The sequence below is a fragment of the Sciurus vulgaris genome (assembly GCF_902686455.1).
Source record: "Sciurus vulgaris genome assembly, chromosome: 1".
NCBI classification, from domain to species: domain Eukaryota; kingdom Metazoa; phylum Chordata; class Mammalia; order Rodentia; family Sciuridae; genus Sciurus; species Sciurus vulgaris.
In genome coordinates, this window is record NC_136461.1 from 180818401 (window position 1) to 180833647 (window position 15247).

At 34.0% G+C, this 15247-nt stretch overlaps 1 protein-coding gene across 4 annotated transcripts in view; it reads right to left on the minus strand.

The window, feature by feature from the left end:
* Nucleotides 1-15247, minus strand: part of ANGPT1 (angiopoietin 1) — a 236861-nt gene that overhangs the window by 61830 nt on the left and 159784 nt on the right. For 3 of the 4 annotated variants that reach the window (XM_079105265.1, XM_079105263.1, XM_079105266.1), the window contains one exon: nt 12090-12322. In XM_079105265.1, the coding sequence (XP_078961391.1) occupies nt 12090-12322 (233 nt within the window). The remainder of the gene's footprint in view (nt 1-12089; nt 12323-15247) is intronic. The other variant, XM_079105264.1, reaches the window with a different exon arrangement.

Genomic DNA, 15247 nt, shown 5'->3' on the forward strand with positions numbered 1-15247 from the left:
CTATATCTTATTTTAAATTCTTTGTATTTTTTATGTTATAGATAATTTGTAAAATCTTATCTATCATCTTCTTGGTGGAATATAACAATCAGGATCATAATAAATCAATATTCATTGAATATTTACTATGTGCTAAACTCTGAATTTTGTATGCCAAGTATATTTTTCATGCTTCATTAATCCTTATAAATATCTTATGAGGTAAATTTTTAATTTTTTTGTATAAGAAGAAACTGAAGCCCAGAGACACTATCTAACTTCACCATAACTTACAAGTAAGAACATTGATTATAAAGATGAGAATCTTAATGACTTTTTAATTAGCCTCTGGAGTAAAGCCAAACCCAAACAGAACTCCAGAGAGTCATCTGTCACAAATTCCCCAGCAAAACTTCTCTCAACTGACAAAGTCACATCCAGAGTCCTAGGTGGTTCAGCACAGGCCTTAATTCTGAATTAGTACTGATGATTCTTGTGGAAGCAGGCTAGATAGGAAAGTGTCAGGAGGCAGAAATGACGAGAAGAAAAATGTTGACGTGAGGATAAAAGAGAGTCACAGGCAGTGGAATCATCTAGGAGATGGGAACCCTCAGCAGAGATGTGAGTCCGTGACTGCCTGCACTTCAAAGGCTAGCTATATGAGGATTAGAAATGAGGAAGTCCCTGGGTCTGGGGGTGCAGCTCAGTAGCAGAGCACTAGTCTAATGCTCAGACCAGCACTGAAAAAAAGGAAGAAGAAAGAAAAGAATGAAAAGAATGAATGAAGAGGTTCCTGAGCACTCTCACTGCTCATATTAATCCACATTGAATTTCCTAATGTCCATGCCTAAAAGTCAGGCTGACTTAGTCCCCTGACATAGGACTAACTCCCATTAATTTAAGGTATGTTTCTTATAAACCCTGCTACTTGGTCTCTGACACTATGGACTATTGTTAAAAGCTGTTAGTTTAGAAGAAGGGTTGGTGGGGGAGGTGAGTGGGCACATGTGTGTATGTTTGTGTGTGTGTGTTTATGTTCATCTTCTAGTATCAGGTATGAAGACAACAGGAAATAGATAATGGGAAGCTTGTGTGTGTGTGTGTGTGTGTGTGTGTGTGTGTGTGTGTGTGTGTAAGAAAAAGACCGTAAAATTTAAAAAGTAGGTAAACTAAGAAATAATAGTTTGGGCATTATAAACGATAGACAAATTATATACTTTTCCCAAAGGCACCAGGGTGATATGATATAAACTAATTCATAGGGATGATAACAAATTCAATTATTAAACAAAGTCATAATTGTATTTAATTTTCTCTTATGAAAAGGTGAGAGAAAACAATGAAAAAATTTATTATCACGATATGATTGACTTTTCTTAAAACTTTACTAGTTACAGGAATACTATTATGTGTGGAATGTATTATCTATGATATATAATGAATTGTAGGTATATGAAATTTCATAATATTGAGATACATTTACAAGGTACATAAACTGTTAAATCTATGTGGACATGCAAAGCATTCTATGCCATGCCAGATCTCTAATTCTGTGGTACTTTTTTTATTGCAGATTAGTAAAATGTCATGTAATTCTACAAGTTTCTATCACAGTTTAATGAGTATATCTAAACAAGCTTTCTAAAACTCCTCTGATGTGAAATGACTTGTGTATAATTTAATGTATATTCAATATGTATTACTACATAAAGCAACCAAGAAAGGACAAAAAATTAACAATGGAATTTCATGTAAACGTTGTTTAATCAAGCACTCATTTTTCATAACACTCATTTCTGTGGTTTCTCTTGGGCACCCTGTTGGGAAGTTGTGAATACTGCATGACCCTTGCTACTATTCAGAAAGTCACTTCATGAAAAAATATTTCAGGTGTTTCATGTGTGTTAATTTCCCATGTAATGCTTTCAGCCAGACTGAAATGTATTGATTTTGCACAAAAGACTTCTTCCCCTGCACGTTGAAGAGTCTAAAGGGCATCTTTTTATCTTTTTGTGCCTTATTGTGAAAGGAAAAATAACTGATTTCAGTCAAAGCCATAAAAAATTAGAATGAAAGTCCTCAATCAGTGCTGTAGGCACAGAAAGTAGCTGCCAGATGCTTTTGAAAACTGACATACACAAAAATGTTCACTTTGAAGTTTTAAGTAAAGAAGGGTTTATTGTCATCACATGTATGTAACTTTGATTCTTATATTTGTGGTGTAATATACTTGAATATTTGAGTACCAGCTGGGTTTCTACCTGGGATTCTAGAGTGATCATAGGGTTTCCTGAGGTAACTGTAGGGCACAAAACCAAAAGAAGGAATGGAATGATTGATAGGAATCATGAAGTGGGCGGGGGGTAGGTCTAAGACACCAGACAAAACCTAAGTCATCTGGTACTTTATGTTAAGTCACTGAACAATAGAGATGGGACTAGAGCTCAGATGTCCTGATTCTTGTTCCTTCTAAACCACCCCACATCTTGCACTCTGAAGGCATCCATCATAGCTGCTCCAAGACACGGTGAGGAAGCCATCATAATTGAAGTCCTAGCTCAGATGGGCTGGAGGGTGAAGTACAATTGGGACTAGCTTTATGTGCATATGTGTGTGTGTGTGTGTGTGTGTGTGTGTGTGTGTGTGTGTGTGAGTAAACAAGAGCTCTGAACAACTGGCCGAGCCTCCCTTTGTAACCCAATCTCTACTTAAAACTGAACCCAAAGTTCAAATTCATTATCCTAAAAGAACTCATCCTGGTCATGAGACTAGAATGTTCACTCCTAAACATTATTGTGAGTTCATCAAAAACATGATATATACATAGATAAGAAGGGTTTGCTTTAACTGATATTACATTTAAAAATGACTTTTTTGTAAACCCATTAAAGGGGAGTGTCTTCCTTCACAGGTTCCATATTAATATGACTCTATCTCAGAAATGGTTCCACTCGGACTGTGAAAACCCAAGCCAGTGATAGGGCGAGATTCAAAATTAGTTACAATGTTGGTATTCTTGAACTTTAAATAAATGATGAGTTTGCAAAGGAAGCTTAAAATGTCCTGCACCACTAGTTTCATTCATTTATTTATTTTTGCATTGCTGGGGAGGGAACCCAGGACCTAGTTTACGCTCTGCACCAAGCTGCATCCCCAGTCTCCTATACCACTAGATTTAAATGTTCTTTAAATTGACTTTTAGTAAAATCTTAAACTAAAAATAAATATTTATTTACATACACTTAAAGTTAAATGTACAGTTGTAGCATTTTGCAGATTTTACTTCTTTTTTCTCCCTTAAAATAAAAGAAATGTCAAGGGGGTTTCACTCCATAGTTCATGAGATGCATACACACCAAAAAATGTTTAAGAGACTTTTTTTCTTATTGTCTCTCAAAGTAATCCCAGGTATCATTTGGTTCTGTGTAAATACTATAACTTATCTGTAACTAATGCCCACTGTTCAATTTTGTCCTTAGAAAATATCTACTGAATTTGACTTGAGTGTCAAAGTCAGGAAATGACTTAGTTAAATTTTATTCAAACTGTTTGTGTTTCTTTTCTTTAGCTAGCCAGGCTATGAAATCACAAGAAAAGAAGGGGAGTTTGCTCATAGTAATGTTGGAACATCAAAGTAGCACTCTTTTTTTGTGGTCTTTTTGGTAACTTCCAGGCCCAGCTGGAACTAGGAGATATCCATTTACAGATAGTTCATCTGGTTTCTCAAGTTGAAACTCCAATTCTAAATGAGAATTAACCACAAATTTTCAAATCTACCCTACAAGATGTGGTTTAGAAATAGTTCATGGGAGAGGTCAAGGATTGTATTTTTTTTTTTTTTTATTTTTTTTTATTTTGTTATCATTCGTTTAGCTATCTACTCTTCACAATTTTTTTTTTTTTTTTTTTTTTTTTTTTACGGAAATTAAGACTTTTCAAAAGGCAGATAGCATGCTCCATCAAAAAGGAGAAATATATACTATTTCCAAAAATAAACAGTCCCTTTCCACTTAAGCCATTGGGTTTTATGAAAGGAAGTGCTAGATAATGTAGTTCATTTTAAGGAAATTGTAAATGTTTGACATAGAATTTTCTGTCAAGATAAAGCATTTCCCTCATTAAATGGGAACAAGTACTCACTGTGGTGTTCAGTGGATGACTTCCTGTATTTTCTTTTTCTTTCTACCTCATGTTAAATTGTGCATTACAAGTAGTTGACAAAAACCAAGCATTTTACTTGGTCAATGAAAATGATATTTCCCATTTTTATCAATGTTTATGTGAGTGACATTCAAGGAGTTTTAATTTCCTCCCATTGCTTCTGGTGTTTTTAAAGTCATTCTTAACTCAAGGGACTTACAGCTCAACCGATCTCATTCCTTGACTGAATGATGAACTCAATAGACACTGCACAGGAGGTAAATTCTTTTCAGATGGTAGAATTATTCTGAGAACAGAGCCAAATGACTCCTTGGCACCGGGAAGAAAGCAAATGCTTCATTTCCCCTCTTAAGAGGACAGAAAATAATGATCAAATATCCCATACCACTGCAATCAGCCTCTGGGAAAGACCTTCAGCCCAAATAATGGAGATCACTTAAAAATCTTTACTATCAGTCATTATGTCATTCAGATGATATGAAGGAATTTTTGAAACGAACTTCACAAAAGGCTCCTATGAGCTGAAATTTGAATTTCTTAGTAGGGAACTAAGTATGTAAATGTGTATGCCTTGTGATTTTTTTTTTTTTTTTTTTAAGTTTCCTTTACTCCTGTCTCTGTCCCCTGTGTGCCTGTCTACCTGAACCCGTTCCTGTCCTTTCACATCTAAGTTTTTCAAATTTGGGAGCACCAGAGTTTCTATTTTCACTTCCTCTCACTCATTTTAATCTTCATGCTATGTACTTGAGTGGTGCAGTTGAGTCTTGCTGCCAAAGGTCACAACCCAGTTCCAAATAGCACTTTCACTGAAAAGAACACCTTTCCCTACAGTCTTGATTTCCTACCACACTGCTCATTGCTGTTTCCCCCCTAATTCACTGTTTTCCTTTCTCTCTCTCTTAATCTATCCCATAAATAACTCCAAAATTTCTATTTTGATTTGATTTTACACACCCAATTTTATAAAATACACTTTTATCCATGATATGTAAATTCCTTGAAACTGTACACAAGTTTGTGCCTGTGTCTTGCACTATGAGGGTTAGGTAAGTAGGAAGGATAGATCCCACAAATTGTGTCAGATTTTCCAATGGATTTGTGACCCTTCCATGTGGTTAGGAGTCATTATTTTATATGCACCTTCAATGATTTGTCACTTGTCTCTTCTGAGAATACACCAGTCAGATTTCTCTTCTGAACTCCAGGTTCCTATTCCCCTGCCTGCTGGGACTCCAAGGCTCCTCAGTCCATAGGTGCAAAACTAAACTCCTTCTCTTTCCAGCTTACTCCTACCTCTCCATACTGGTTGCTGATTTTCAAAAAAGTCATCAATACCTTCTCAGTTACTTAACCTGGAAATTTGGAAATTATATTTAATACTACTACTTCTTTTTTTTTTTTTTTTACTTTCTACAGACTGCATTTTGATTCATTGTACACAAATGGGGTACATCATTTCATTTCTATGGTTGTGCACAATGTAGATTCACACCATTCATGTAATCATACATGTACCTAGGGTAATGATGTCTGTCACCTTCCACCATCTTTCATACACCTCCTCTCATTTCCCTGTACGTAATCTAAAGTTCCTCCATTCTTTTCTCACCCCCAACCACACCACCCCCATTATATATCATCCTCCACTTATAAGGGAAAAAATTCAGCCTTTATTTTTTTGGGATTGGCTTATTTCACTTAGCATGCTATTCTCCAATTCCATCCATTTATTTGCAAATGCCATAATATTATTCTTCTTTATGACTGAATTATATTCCATTGTGTATATATACCACAGTTTCTTTAGCCATTCATTTGTTGAAGGGCATCTAGGTTGGTTCCACAATCTAGTTATTGTGGATTGAGTTGCTATAAACATTGATGTTGCTGCGTTACTGTAGTATGCTAATTCTTAATCCTTTGGGTATAAACCAAGGAGTGGGATAACTGGGTCAAAAGGTGGGTCCATTCCAAGTTTTCCGAGGCTTCTCCACACGGCTTTCCAGAGTGCTGCACCAATTTACAACTCCACCAGCAAAGTAAGTGTGTCTTTTTTCCTACATCCACACCAACATCTATTATTGTTTGTGTTCTTGATAATAGCTATTCTAATTGAAGTAAGATGAACTCTTAGAGTTGTTTTGATTTGCATTTCTCTAATTACTAGAGATGTTGAACACTTTTTCATACATTTATTAATCATCTGTATGTCTTCTTCTGTAAAGTGTCTGTCTAGTTCCTTGGCCCATTTATTGATTGGGTTCTTTGTATTTTTGGTGTAAAGTTTTGTAAATTCTTTATAAATTTTGGAGATTACTACTCTATCTGAAGTGCATGTAGAAAAGATTTTCTCCCACTCTGTGGGCTCTCTTTTCACATTATTGATTGTATCCTTTGCTGAGAAAAAGCTTTTTAGTTTGAGTCCATCCTATTTATTGATTCTTGCTTTGTTCTCTTGTGCTTTGGGAGTCTTGTTAAGGAAGTCTGATCCTAAATCAAAATGATGAAGATTCAGACCTACTTTGTCTTCTATTAGGTGCAGAGTCTTGGTCTAATTCCTAAGTCCTTAATCCATTTTGAGCTGAGTTTTGTGCAGGGTGAGAGATAGAGGTTTAATTTCATTTTACTGCATATGGATTTCCAGTTTTCTCAGCACCATTTGTTGAACTGTCTATCTTGTCTCCATTGTATATTTTAAAGTCATTGTTGTGGATTATGATTATTTTGGTTATAAATTTCCCTCACTTACTTTCCATTTATTTGCCTCTGTTTCATTTTAACCTTATTTCTCTCCTAAGGAATCACTTCACTTCGAGAACCTAATGGAAATCAACTCTACCTTCCCTTCCTAATGTAATATAATAGTTAATATACAGATTTCAGAACCAGACTCTGGGTCCAAATCTCAGCCCACTCACTTGCTAGCAGTTTGTTATTTAGAACTTACTTGTCACTATGTGCTTAGTTTCTTTATTTTTCATAGGAAGTGAGTAATGGCACTTATCTTACAGGGATATTATCAGAATTAAGTGAACTAATATTTGCACAGGGCTCAGAAAACTGGCTTGTGCTAAAATTTTTCTAATGAAATAATGACAAAAATATCTATCTAGTCTCTCTGCTTTCAAGATTTTCAACTTTCCAGTACATTCTTCCTACATTGTGACTGGGGTTATTTTTCTAAAATGCAAATGTTATCAACATCCTCATATATTGACTCCTCATTGCTTTATGACAAAACAAAAATGCATCCTCCTTGATGTCCCCCTTTCCCAAGAAGACTCTGTAGAAGATTTAGTCTGCCCTCACTCCTGTGTCCTTGCTGGAATTTTAATATTCCTTCAGTGTGATTTGCTGCTGCATTATCTCCAGGGCTCACCTCAAATGATGAATTCTAGAACATAATTGGTCATTTACCAGTTTCTCTCCTCTCAGACTCCAGGTTCCTTAAAGTCACAGACTGAAATACATCTTACATCTTTCTTTCTTTCTTTTTTTTTTTTTTTTTCTTTTTCTTCCCAGTGGTCTGAACGGTATCTGGCACACTATAGTCACTTAGCAAGTGTTTGTTAAATGAAAATGGATAAACATTCTTATCCCCCAGAAGAGGATCTGAAACAGAACAGTTGTTGCAGAACTATATTTTGAATGAATGGAGAAATTTATGAATCACATTTTAGTATAGCAGGAATGTGCTCCAAGCTGATTAGGACTGTGAGATATTTAGTCTGTGTCATTTTAAGATGGAACCTAAACACTGTTTTCTTTTTTAATTTTTGTTCTTTTTTCTTCCTTATTTGGTACCTGCTTCATTGAAAACTAAATTCTCAATCACACAATAGGAGGTTTGCCTGTGTGTGTTCAATGTATGTGATGATGTTTTAATCACCAGTACACATAAATGACTAGTGAGTCTTTGACAGTCACTGTACTCAATTATCCTCCCCCAAAGAATTCCAACTTTGTTTCCATGCCATTATCAATGTAAACTATTTAATTCCAGCAATAACTGTGAATTGCCAAAAGCATGAAGCAATCAGCTAAGCTTTGACACTGTGATAACATTGAGGATCATATTTCTTTAGTGGGTAATGTTTCTAAGAATAAATGCGACCAAATGTTTGCAGACTAAAGTTTGACAAAAATAAATATGTTACCTGGAAGCAACACAAAACGAATACAATTCAGTTAAAAATGACTATTTGCCTAAGACATCACTATGTGGAACGTGCTCAATCAAGTTTGATAAATTATTTCAAGAAATCTGTTCAGCAGGTCTACTTAGCTTTGGTGCATCTCATGGCATCAGACATTGTAATAGAAAAGTCCTGTGGAACTACACCAAGGTGCTCCTTTTGTGCAAAATATATTACGGTTCCTAGACCAAGCGAATGTTTGGAGAAAGTACATTTCAAGTCCAAACTTACTTCCTAGGAATTCCTTTATCATGTAACTTTTATAAGCACTTTAGAAGGCATGAAAATGAAATTTTAAAAACTATATTTTGAGTACTATGAACAGATATAGATGTTAAATTTTTTCTGTCTTTTAAAATTATTTTAAAAATATGTATTTTATTAAGTATTTTATTTGTTCCAGATATTTTATTTTTTTGTTTTTTTGACAAATAATAATTATGAGTAAAATGTGATGTTTTGATACATGTTCACATTAATTTATATGCAATAATCAAATCATGCTAATTAACATAACCATCATCTCACAAATGTCATTTCTTTTGTGATGAGACATTTAAAATTCACTCTTGTAGCAATTTTGAGCTATACAATTGACAGGTAGAGGTTATATGTATTTATGGTATACCACAAACTCAATGAGTAAACATGATGATCCCACTTTAGAGATAAGAAAACTGAGGCCAAAAGAAGCCACTTGGATGATTATCAATAGCTAAACACTCTAGGACATTGTATTCACACATTTTCTGCAAAAAAGTTTTGCTTATAGAAATAATGTAATTAATGAGTGTTTAATTAAATCTTGTCCCTTGGAGAAGAAAGAAGCCATTAGAGTTTAATGAGTCAACTGTGTCCTCAGCACTTGGTCATTTGCTTTTATATTGAACATCATTTAGTTAACATGGTGAAATAGACATAATTATCCTGACTTTAAAAATGCTGAGATAGCTTCATAAAGGTTAAATTAAATTGCTGTTAACAGGTAAATCACTAAAGTTATTCCCTTGTGTTGTATGAATTCTATGCAGGTGTCTCTCCACAATTGACTGGGTCAGATTGAAATAAGACTTTTAGGTTCAATTAAAACATTTGACTTTGGGTTTTTTTGAACTGTGACACGGATTGTGATATTTTAAGAAAATCTTTTAAATGTACATTTTAGAGATTTTGGTGGATTTGTAATGGTGTGTTGATTTTGGAATATTTGTGTACAAACTTAAAAGTAAAATATTTGCATATAATCCTTTGATAAATAATAGATATATAAATAAATAAAATTTGGGTCATACATGAGAGACTTTATAAAATCAAAGTTCACTTTATTAACTGATATTTATCTTCTTTTTTAAACTTTTCTTTATTTTTCATTAACTTTTTTGTCAGTGATAAATATTATTTTAAAAAATTCTTTTCATATGTGAATATAGGATAACTGATATTTAAACTGCTATTATGCTATTAGCCATTTTAAATTTTAGACTCATAGTAAGTGAAGACTATGGCTAAGTGAAAATAAAGATACTCAGATAACTGACATCTGGATATAAACCTTATTGAGAGCTAACTTCCCAGTTTTGTGTCTCTTGTGAGTCCTAAAGTAAGTATTTAGTTAGAATATTTAACTGAGATTAAAGTGAACAAAAGATTAACAAGAAGCAAATAAAATCTATGTCTCTGAGAACATAGAACCCAATGGATAATCAGGCAATACCCTTACATGAGGGTCAAGACCCTGTAGCTAAAGCAGGATTTGCTTTACAATTGCATCATTAAAAGGAAAAAAAACTATAGCTGGAGGTCTAGAGTATGAGAGAGTTTCTGTCTCTATTATTATTATTACTATTTTCTGGATGTGCTAAATCATGCAGTAGACAGTTACTTTCCTCACACCCTGAGTGGATGAGGAGAGTAACTACTAAATGAGCTGAACGATGCTTGGTTACTTGATATTACACCCGAACACCAAACCCAGGCAGAAATTTTGATTTTAAAGCCACACTCCCTGCCTCTAAAAGCTTAAAGACATATTTATAAGACAAATACTCAAGAAAGCTCAATTATGATAAGTAGGCAGACATATGAGCTCTGTGAGAATCACCAGAGTTTGACATCTCTAAAATTGTGAAGAAAAAAAAAAAAACACTACCCAACTCCATGTGCTTCAAGCCTCAGGATGATAAGAAAAATGTGTTTTCAATTTTTCCCCAAATGTATTCATCTCAATATGAGAGTAGATATGTCTCATATTAATGCTTAATTTCTAAATACTCATGAGCTCTATTAAAATTCTCTGGCACAATCCTACCAAGCTTTCCTTCCAGTGGGCTTCGACTCAGGGTTTTGGCAGGCTCTGACTGATTAGCAGGTTTTTCCCTTCCCAATCACATTACTGAGCACACCCAAATGGAGCTCTGGGGACCCACTGTTTAAAAAAAAAATGTTACTTTACAAAGTATATTAAAGGTTTGTTTAGACTATCTAAAGGAGATATAACTCAAGGTAATGGAGTGTAACAGAGAAATGTGAAATGTCGTTAAAACAAGATCACTTAATACAGAGTTATCTTCTATATTCATATCTATACATAGAAGTTTGAAATTGAGCTAATTCTTCATGTCACTCAAGTTCACGATTAAATTAAAGTAGCCCCCACATTTGTACATCGTATATGCATGACCCAGTATATCATGGTCACATGAGACACAGTTCAGTGACTCCAGTAACTTCCAGAGGTTATTGGAATCTTCACTCATCACCATTTATGATTTCATTTTCACTCAGAAAAAGGTTGGTTAGAAAGCAGGACTATAGAAGGTGATCTCAAGCCCCAAACTTTGAAGACCCACACTGGGTCTTGGAAAAGAGGTTTGGTTGGCAATGGACAGATGCACACAGAGGTACTCATTCAAACTTGGTATGTGGACAGGTGGGTAGAAGGAGGTACTCTAAAAAGAAGCCTGCAGATATTTCCAGTGGCTACATGACTCCAGACATAGTGAGATTTAAAAAAAAAAAAAAATTATATTTTCTACTATTGCAAAAATATCCCAGAAAAAAAATTTTTTTTCTAGATACCTCAGTTAAATCTTCCCTGCATGAGACTAAGGAAGTGATCTTAAAAAATGCTTTTAATAATAATTATTTTTTCTCATGCATTTTAATTTTGGGAACTGTCTCTAATTTCCTTTTCTTTGAAAGCTACATTTTCCTCCACCTCTCTTCCCAAAAAGCAAACAATTAATATGAGTTTTCATTAAGATCTTTTTTCTTTAAAAATCCACCACATTGACAAAATCATCAGCTGGTAGCACCCTAACAGTTCAAAGATGACCCATAGGACATTAATTTTAAAATGGGGACACTCCTGAAACTCCTCCCAGCACTCAAGAGTCATCTTTAGCTTTAGTTAATTTCGATCCTTATATGGTTAAGTTTTTAACACCATAATATCAAATTGTTATCCATGACAATGCAATAGATTACCTCAGTTCAAAAAAGATGAAAAACAAAGAAGTTAGAAAACTCTTCTAGAAAAATATTATGGATTTGCAAATTTGCATTTAGGAATATATTCTCTGAAATTAGGAACATAAGGAAACTGTCAGCAAAACCTCACATATACTTCCAAAACTAAAGCTCACCTGCTGTTTTCACAGAGCAATCAATGCCACAGAGAAGATCATAGTGAATTGCTATTTGCTCATATAAAATAAGGTATTTACAAAACCAAAGCAAGGAAGAAATTCTTACCACCTTCTTTAGTGCAGAGGCTGACGAGGTTGTGGACTGTGTCCATCAGCTCTAGCTGCTGCTTCTGTAGAACACTGTTGTTGGTGGTGGCCCTGTTTAACTGTCTCTCCAGCTCCTGGATTATGTATGTTTGACGAGTAACCAGGCCTTGGAGGTTCTCTTTCTCTTCCTTTAAGGTGTCCAATTCTTCCTTGTGTTTACCCTCCATTTCTAAGATTTTATGTTCTAATAAACTACAAGGAAGTGAAAATTAGACTTACTTTTTAAAATAATATACAAAAATAAACAGTAATAAACAGTAATATACAAAAGTAAACAGTAGTTTATTTAGTTTATTTATTTCAAAAATAAACTACTGTTTATTTTTGTATATTATATGCAATAATCAAATCATGCTAATTAACATAACCATCATCTCACAAACGTCATTTCTTTTGTGATGAGACATTTAAAATTTACTCTTGTAGCAATTTTGAGCTATACAATTGACAGGTAGAGGTTATATGTATATATGGTATACCACAAACTCATTGAGTAAACATGATGATCCCATTTTAGAGATAAGAAAACTGAGGCCAAAAGAAGCCACTTGGATGATTATCAATAACTAAACACTCTAGGACATTGTATTCACACATTTTCTGCAAAAAAGTTTTGCTTATAGAAATAATTTTTTTTTGTATATTACAAAAATAAACTAGTAATTCAACTAGTTCCTGAGTGTAAGAGAAAATTAAAATAGGTATTTCACTATCAAAGTTTTTATTTTCTTGAGAGGCTCAAGAATCTATATAGTTTAAAAATAGGAGTTGTATATATAAGTCAAATGAAGAATTATTAAGCCAGATATTGTCAAAGTAATATTTCCTTCTTAAGTCTCATTAATTTCCTGGGATATATCTCTTATAGCCAGGGTTGCTGATTTAGACTCAGACAATTATAGCCTAAAGAAGTTATAGTATAACTTTCATTAAGTAATGGTCCAATAGAAACAGGTGAAATAGTTCAGAAAAAATATGAACAAAATACAGAATGTATTTTTTCATTTACTTTTCTTCATTCATTTGGGATTTTGAAACATTCATATTGATTTAAATTAAATTTAAACTGATTACATTTCACAATCAGTGGGATGAGGGAAGAATATAATTGATGTAGACACTATTGGACCAGAAAGTTTTCCATCTGAGGTCAAAAATTCTTGGTATTCTTCATACCAGGTCATGTTAACTACTAATTTCCTTTATTTCCAATGTGAGCGTTCAGGTGAGGCTTAGTGACATAACTATGTAAATCAGGAAAGAAAGACTTCATGAGGCCTGTCAGGGTCTTACAGGACTTGGGATGCTTTGTTCAAAGTGATGTGATCTTTAAATGATCCTCTCCTAACGTATGGGACATGAAAAGTGACCGTGAATGCAGAAGTCCTCTTGGATCCTAGAAACTGACTTGAAATAAAAAGCATTTACATTTTATAGAGTATTCAATATACTTCTATTCCTCAGGAGAAAGGCTTATTTGACTTTCTCAGTTCTGTTTGCAGAAGGTTCAACCAGTCCTTAGTTTACAAGGTGTTATTCAAAGGCAGCATACCAGAATGGGCACTTAATACCTAGAGAAATAGTCATTTCCTTAAGTTTTCGAAAAGAAGACACTAGGGAGTATTTTAAGTTTAATACTTAAATTGTACAATAGAGTGTGTCTGTAGTCAAACTTTCCAACTCTGTGTACTAGGGGGCAAACTGTAATATCTGGTTATCTTTTACAGACATGAAGAAATATGACAAGAAGTACTTTTGGACATTCCAGATCTTTGCTAAAAAAAAAAAAAAAAAAAAAAAAAAAAAAAAACTTTCTTCAGAGGAGAATGTGCCAGAAAAGTTGCCTATGGAGTTGAGCCTGTGTGTAAGACCCTACCTTACACTACCTTCTGTGTAGTGCATCTAGTTCACAGGTGCAGCATTCATGTGCAGACCTATCAGGGGACACTTGGTGTTTTATGCAAGGTCAGAAAACGCAAGCTTCTCATGTGAGTTGCCTTCATTCTACTGGACATGAGCAGAGAAAGGATCGCTACCCAAATTGGACAGATCTTGGCTGTAGTTGAGTGAGGAAAATGTGGTGGTCACTTTTATTTTAGAAAAGAAAACTTTAGCAAGGAAATCAGAGTAAGATGAAAGACAATATCTCTAAGGGGTAGTTATGACTCATCCCTTAGTAGTTCCTTCTGTGCCAATAACTTGGTGCTGTTAGAGATGTTTGCAGTAAAAGGAAAAAAAAAAAAAAACTTCTCTATTATCTCTATTGATTAAAAATGTCACCCCACCTACTAGTTAAGTGACGAGTGTGCTTGTGTCTGTTGAATTTGGGCTTTCCCCTCTGAGAATTAACCACGACTGATACCTCAGCTCATTCTCAGTTTATTTCTTAATTACCTTTGTATCTATTTCTGGAGTAATGATCAGATACAAGATTCTCATATCTAGTGTTATTAACTTATTAAAAAATTGTCTTTCAAACTCATAGGAGTTGTAGTATCCTAGCAGAAAAATTAAACATTCATAATTAAAATGATGATCATGTATAGCTCAAAATTTAAAAGTTATATAGTCTCATAATACTGGATAAAGTTCTGAATTAACGTATTTGTCTGAAATATGATAATCACTGGCTTCCAGTTTTCCTAATCAGTAGGTAATATAACATGTGTTTTATATATATATCTTATGTTTATTAGTTGCTAAGAGCCAATAGTTATGTAAAATATAAAATGATACTCTTCCTGGTCTAAGTATTTTTAGTGAGCAAAACTCAAATTTAAAAAAAGAAACAAACTATAAGAAGCTTCTTTTTAGACAAAATATATTTTCCCCATAGTTTTGCATTAATATTATTTTTCTACTTTCTATTTTTGATGTATGCCTTGTGTAAAACGGCATATACTTAGAGACAGCAGATATCTGAGATGTCAATAAAGGAGGTTGGTTTGTTTGCTTGTTTTATTTTTTAAAGCATAATTTGGAAAGACCTGAAAGTTGAAAGTTGATAAAAGAAGTCCTGGTACCAAAGGAAGCAATTCTGGACTCTGACTTGTGAAAGAAAGGACTTGCATTTGTACATTGGTAAGAAACTTCAATGTACCATCACTACCTGGTATC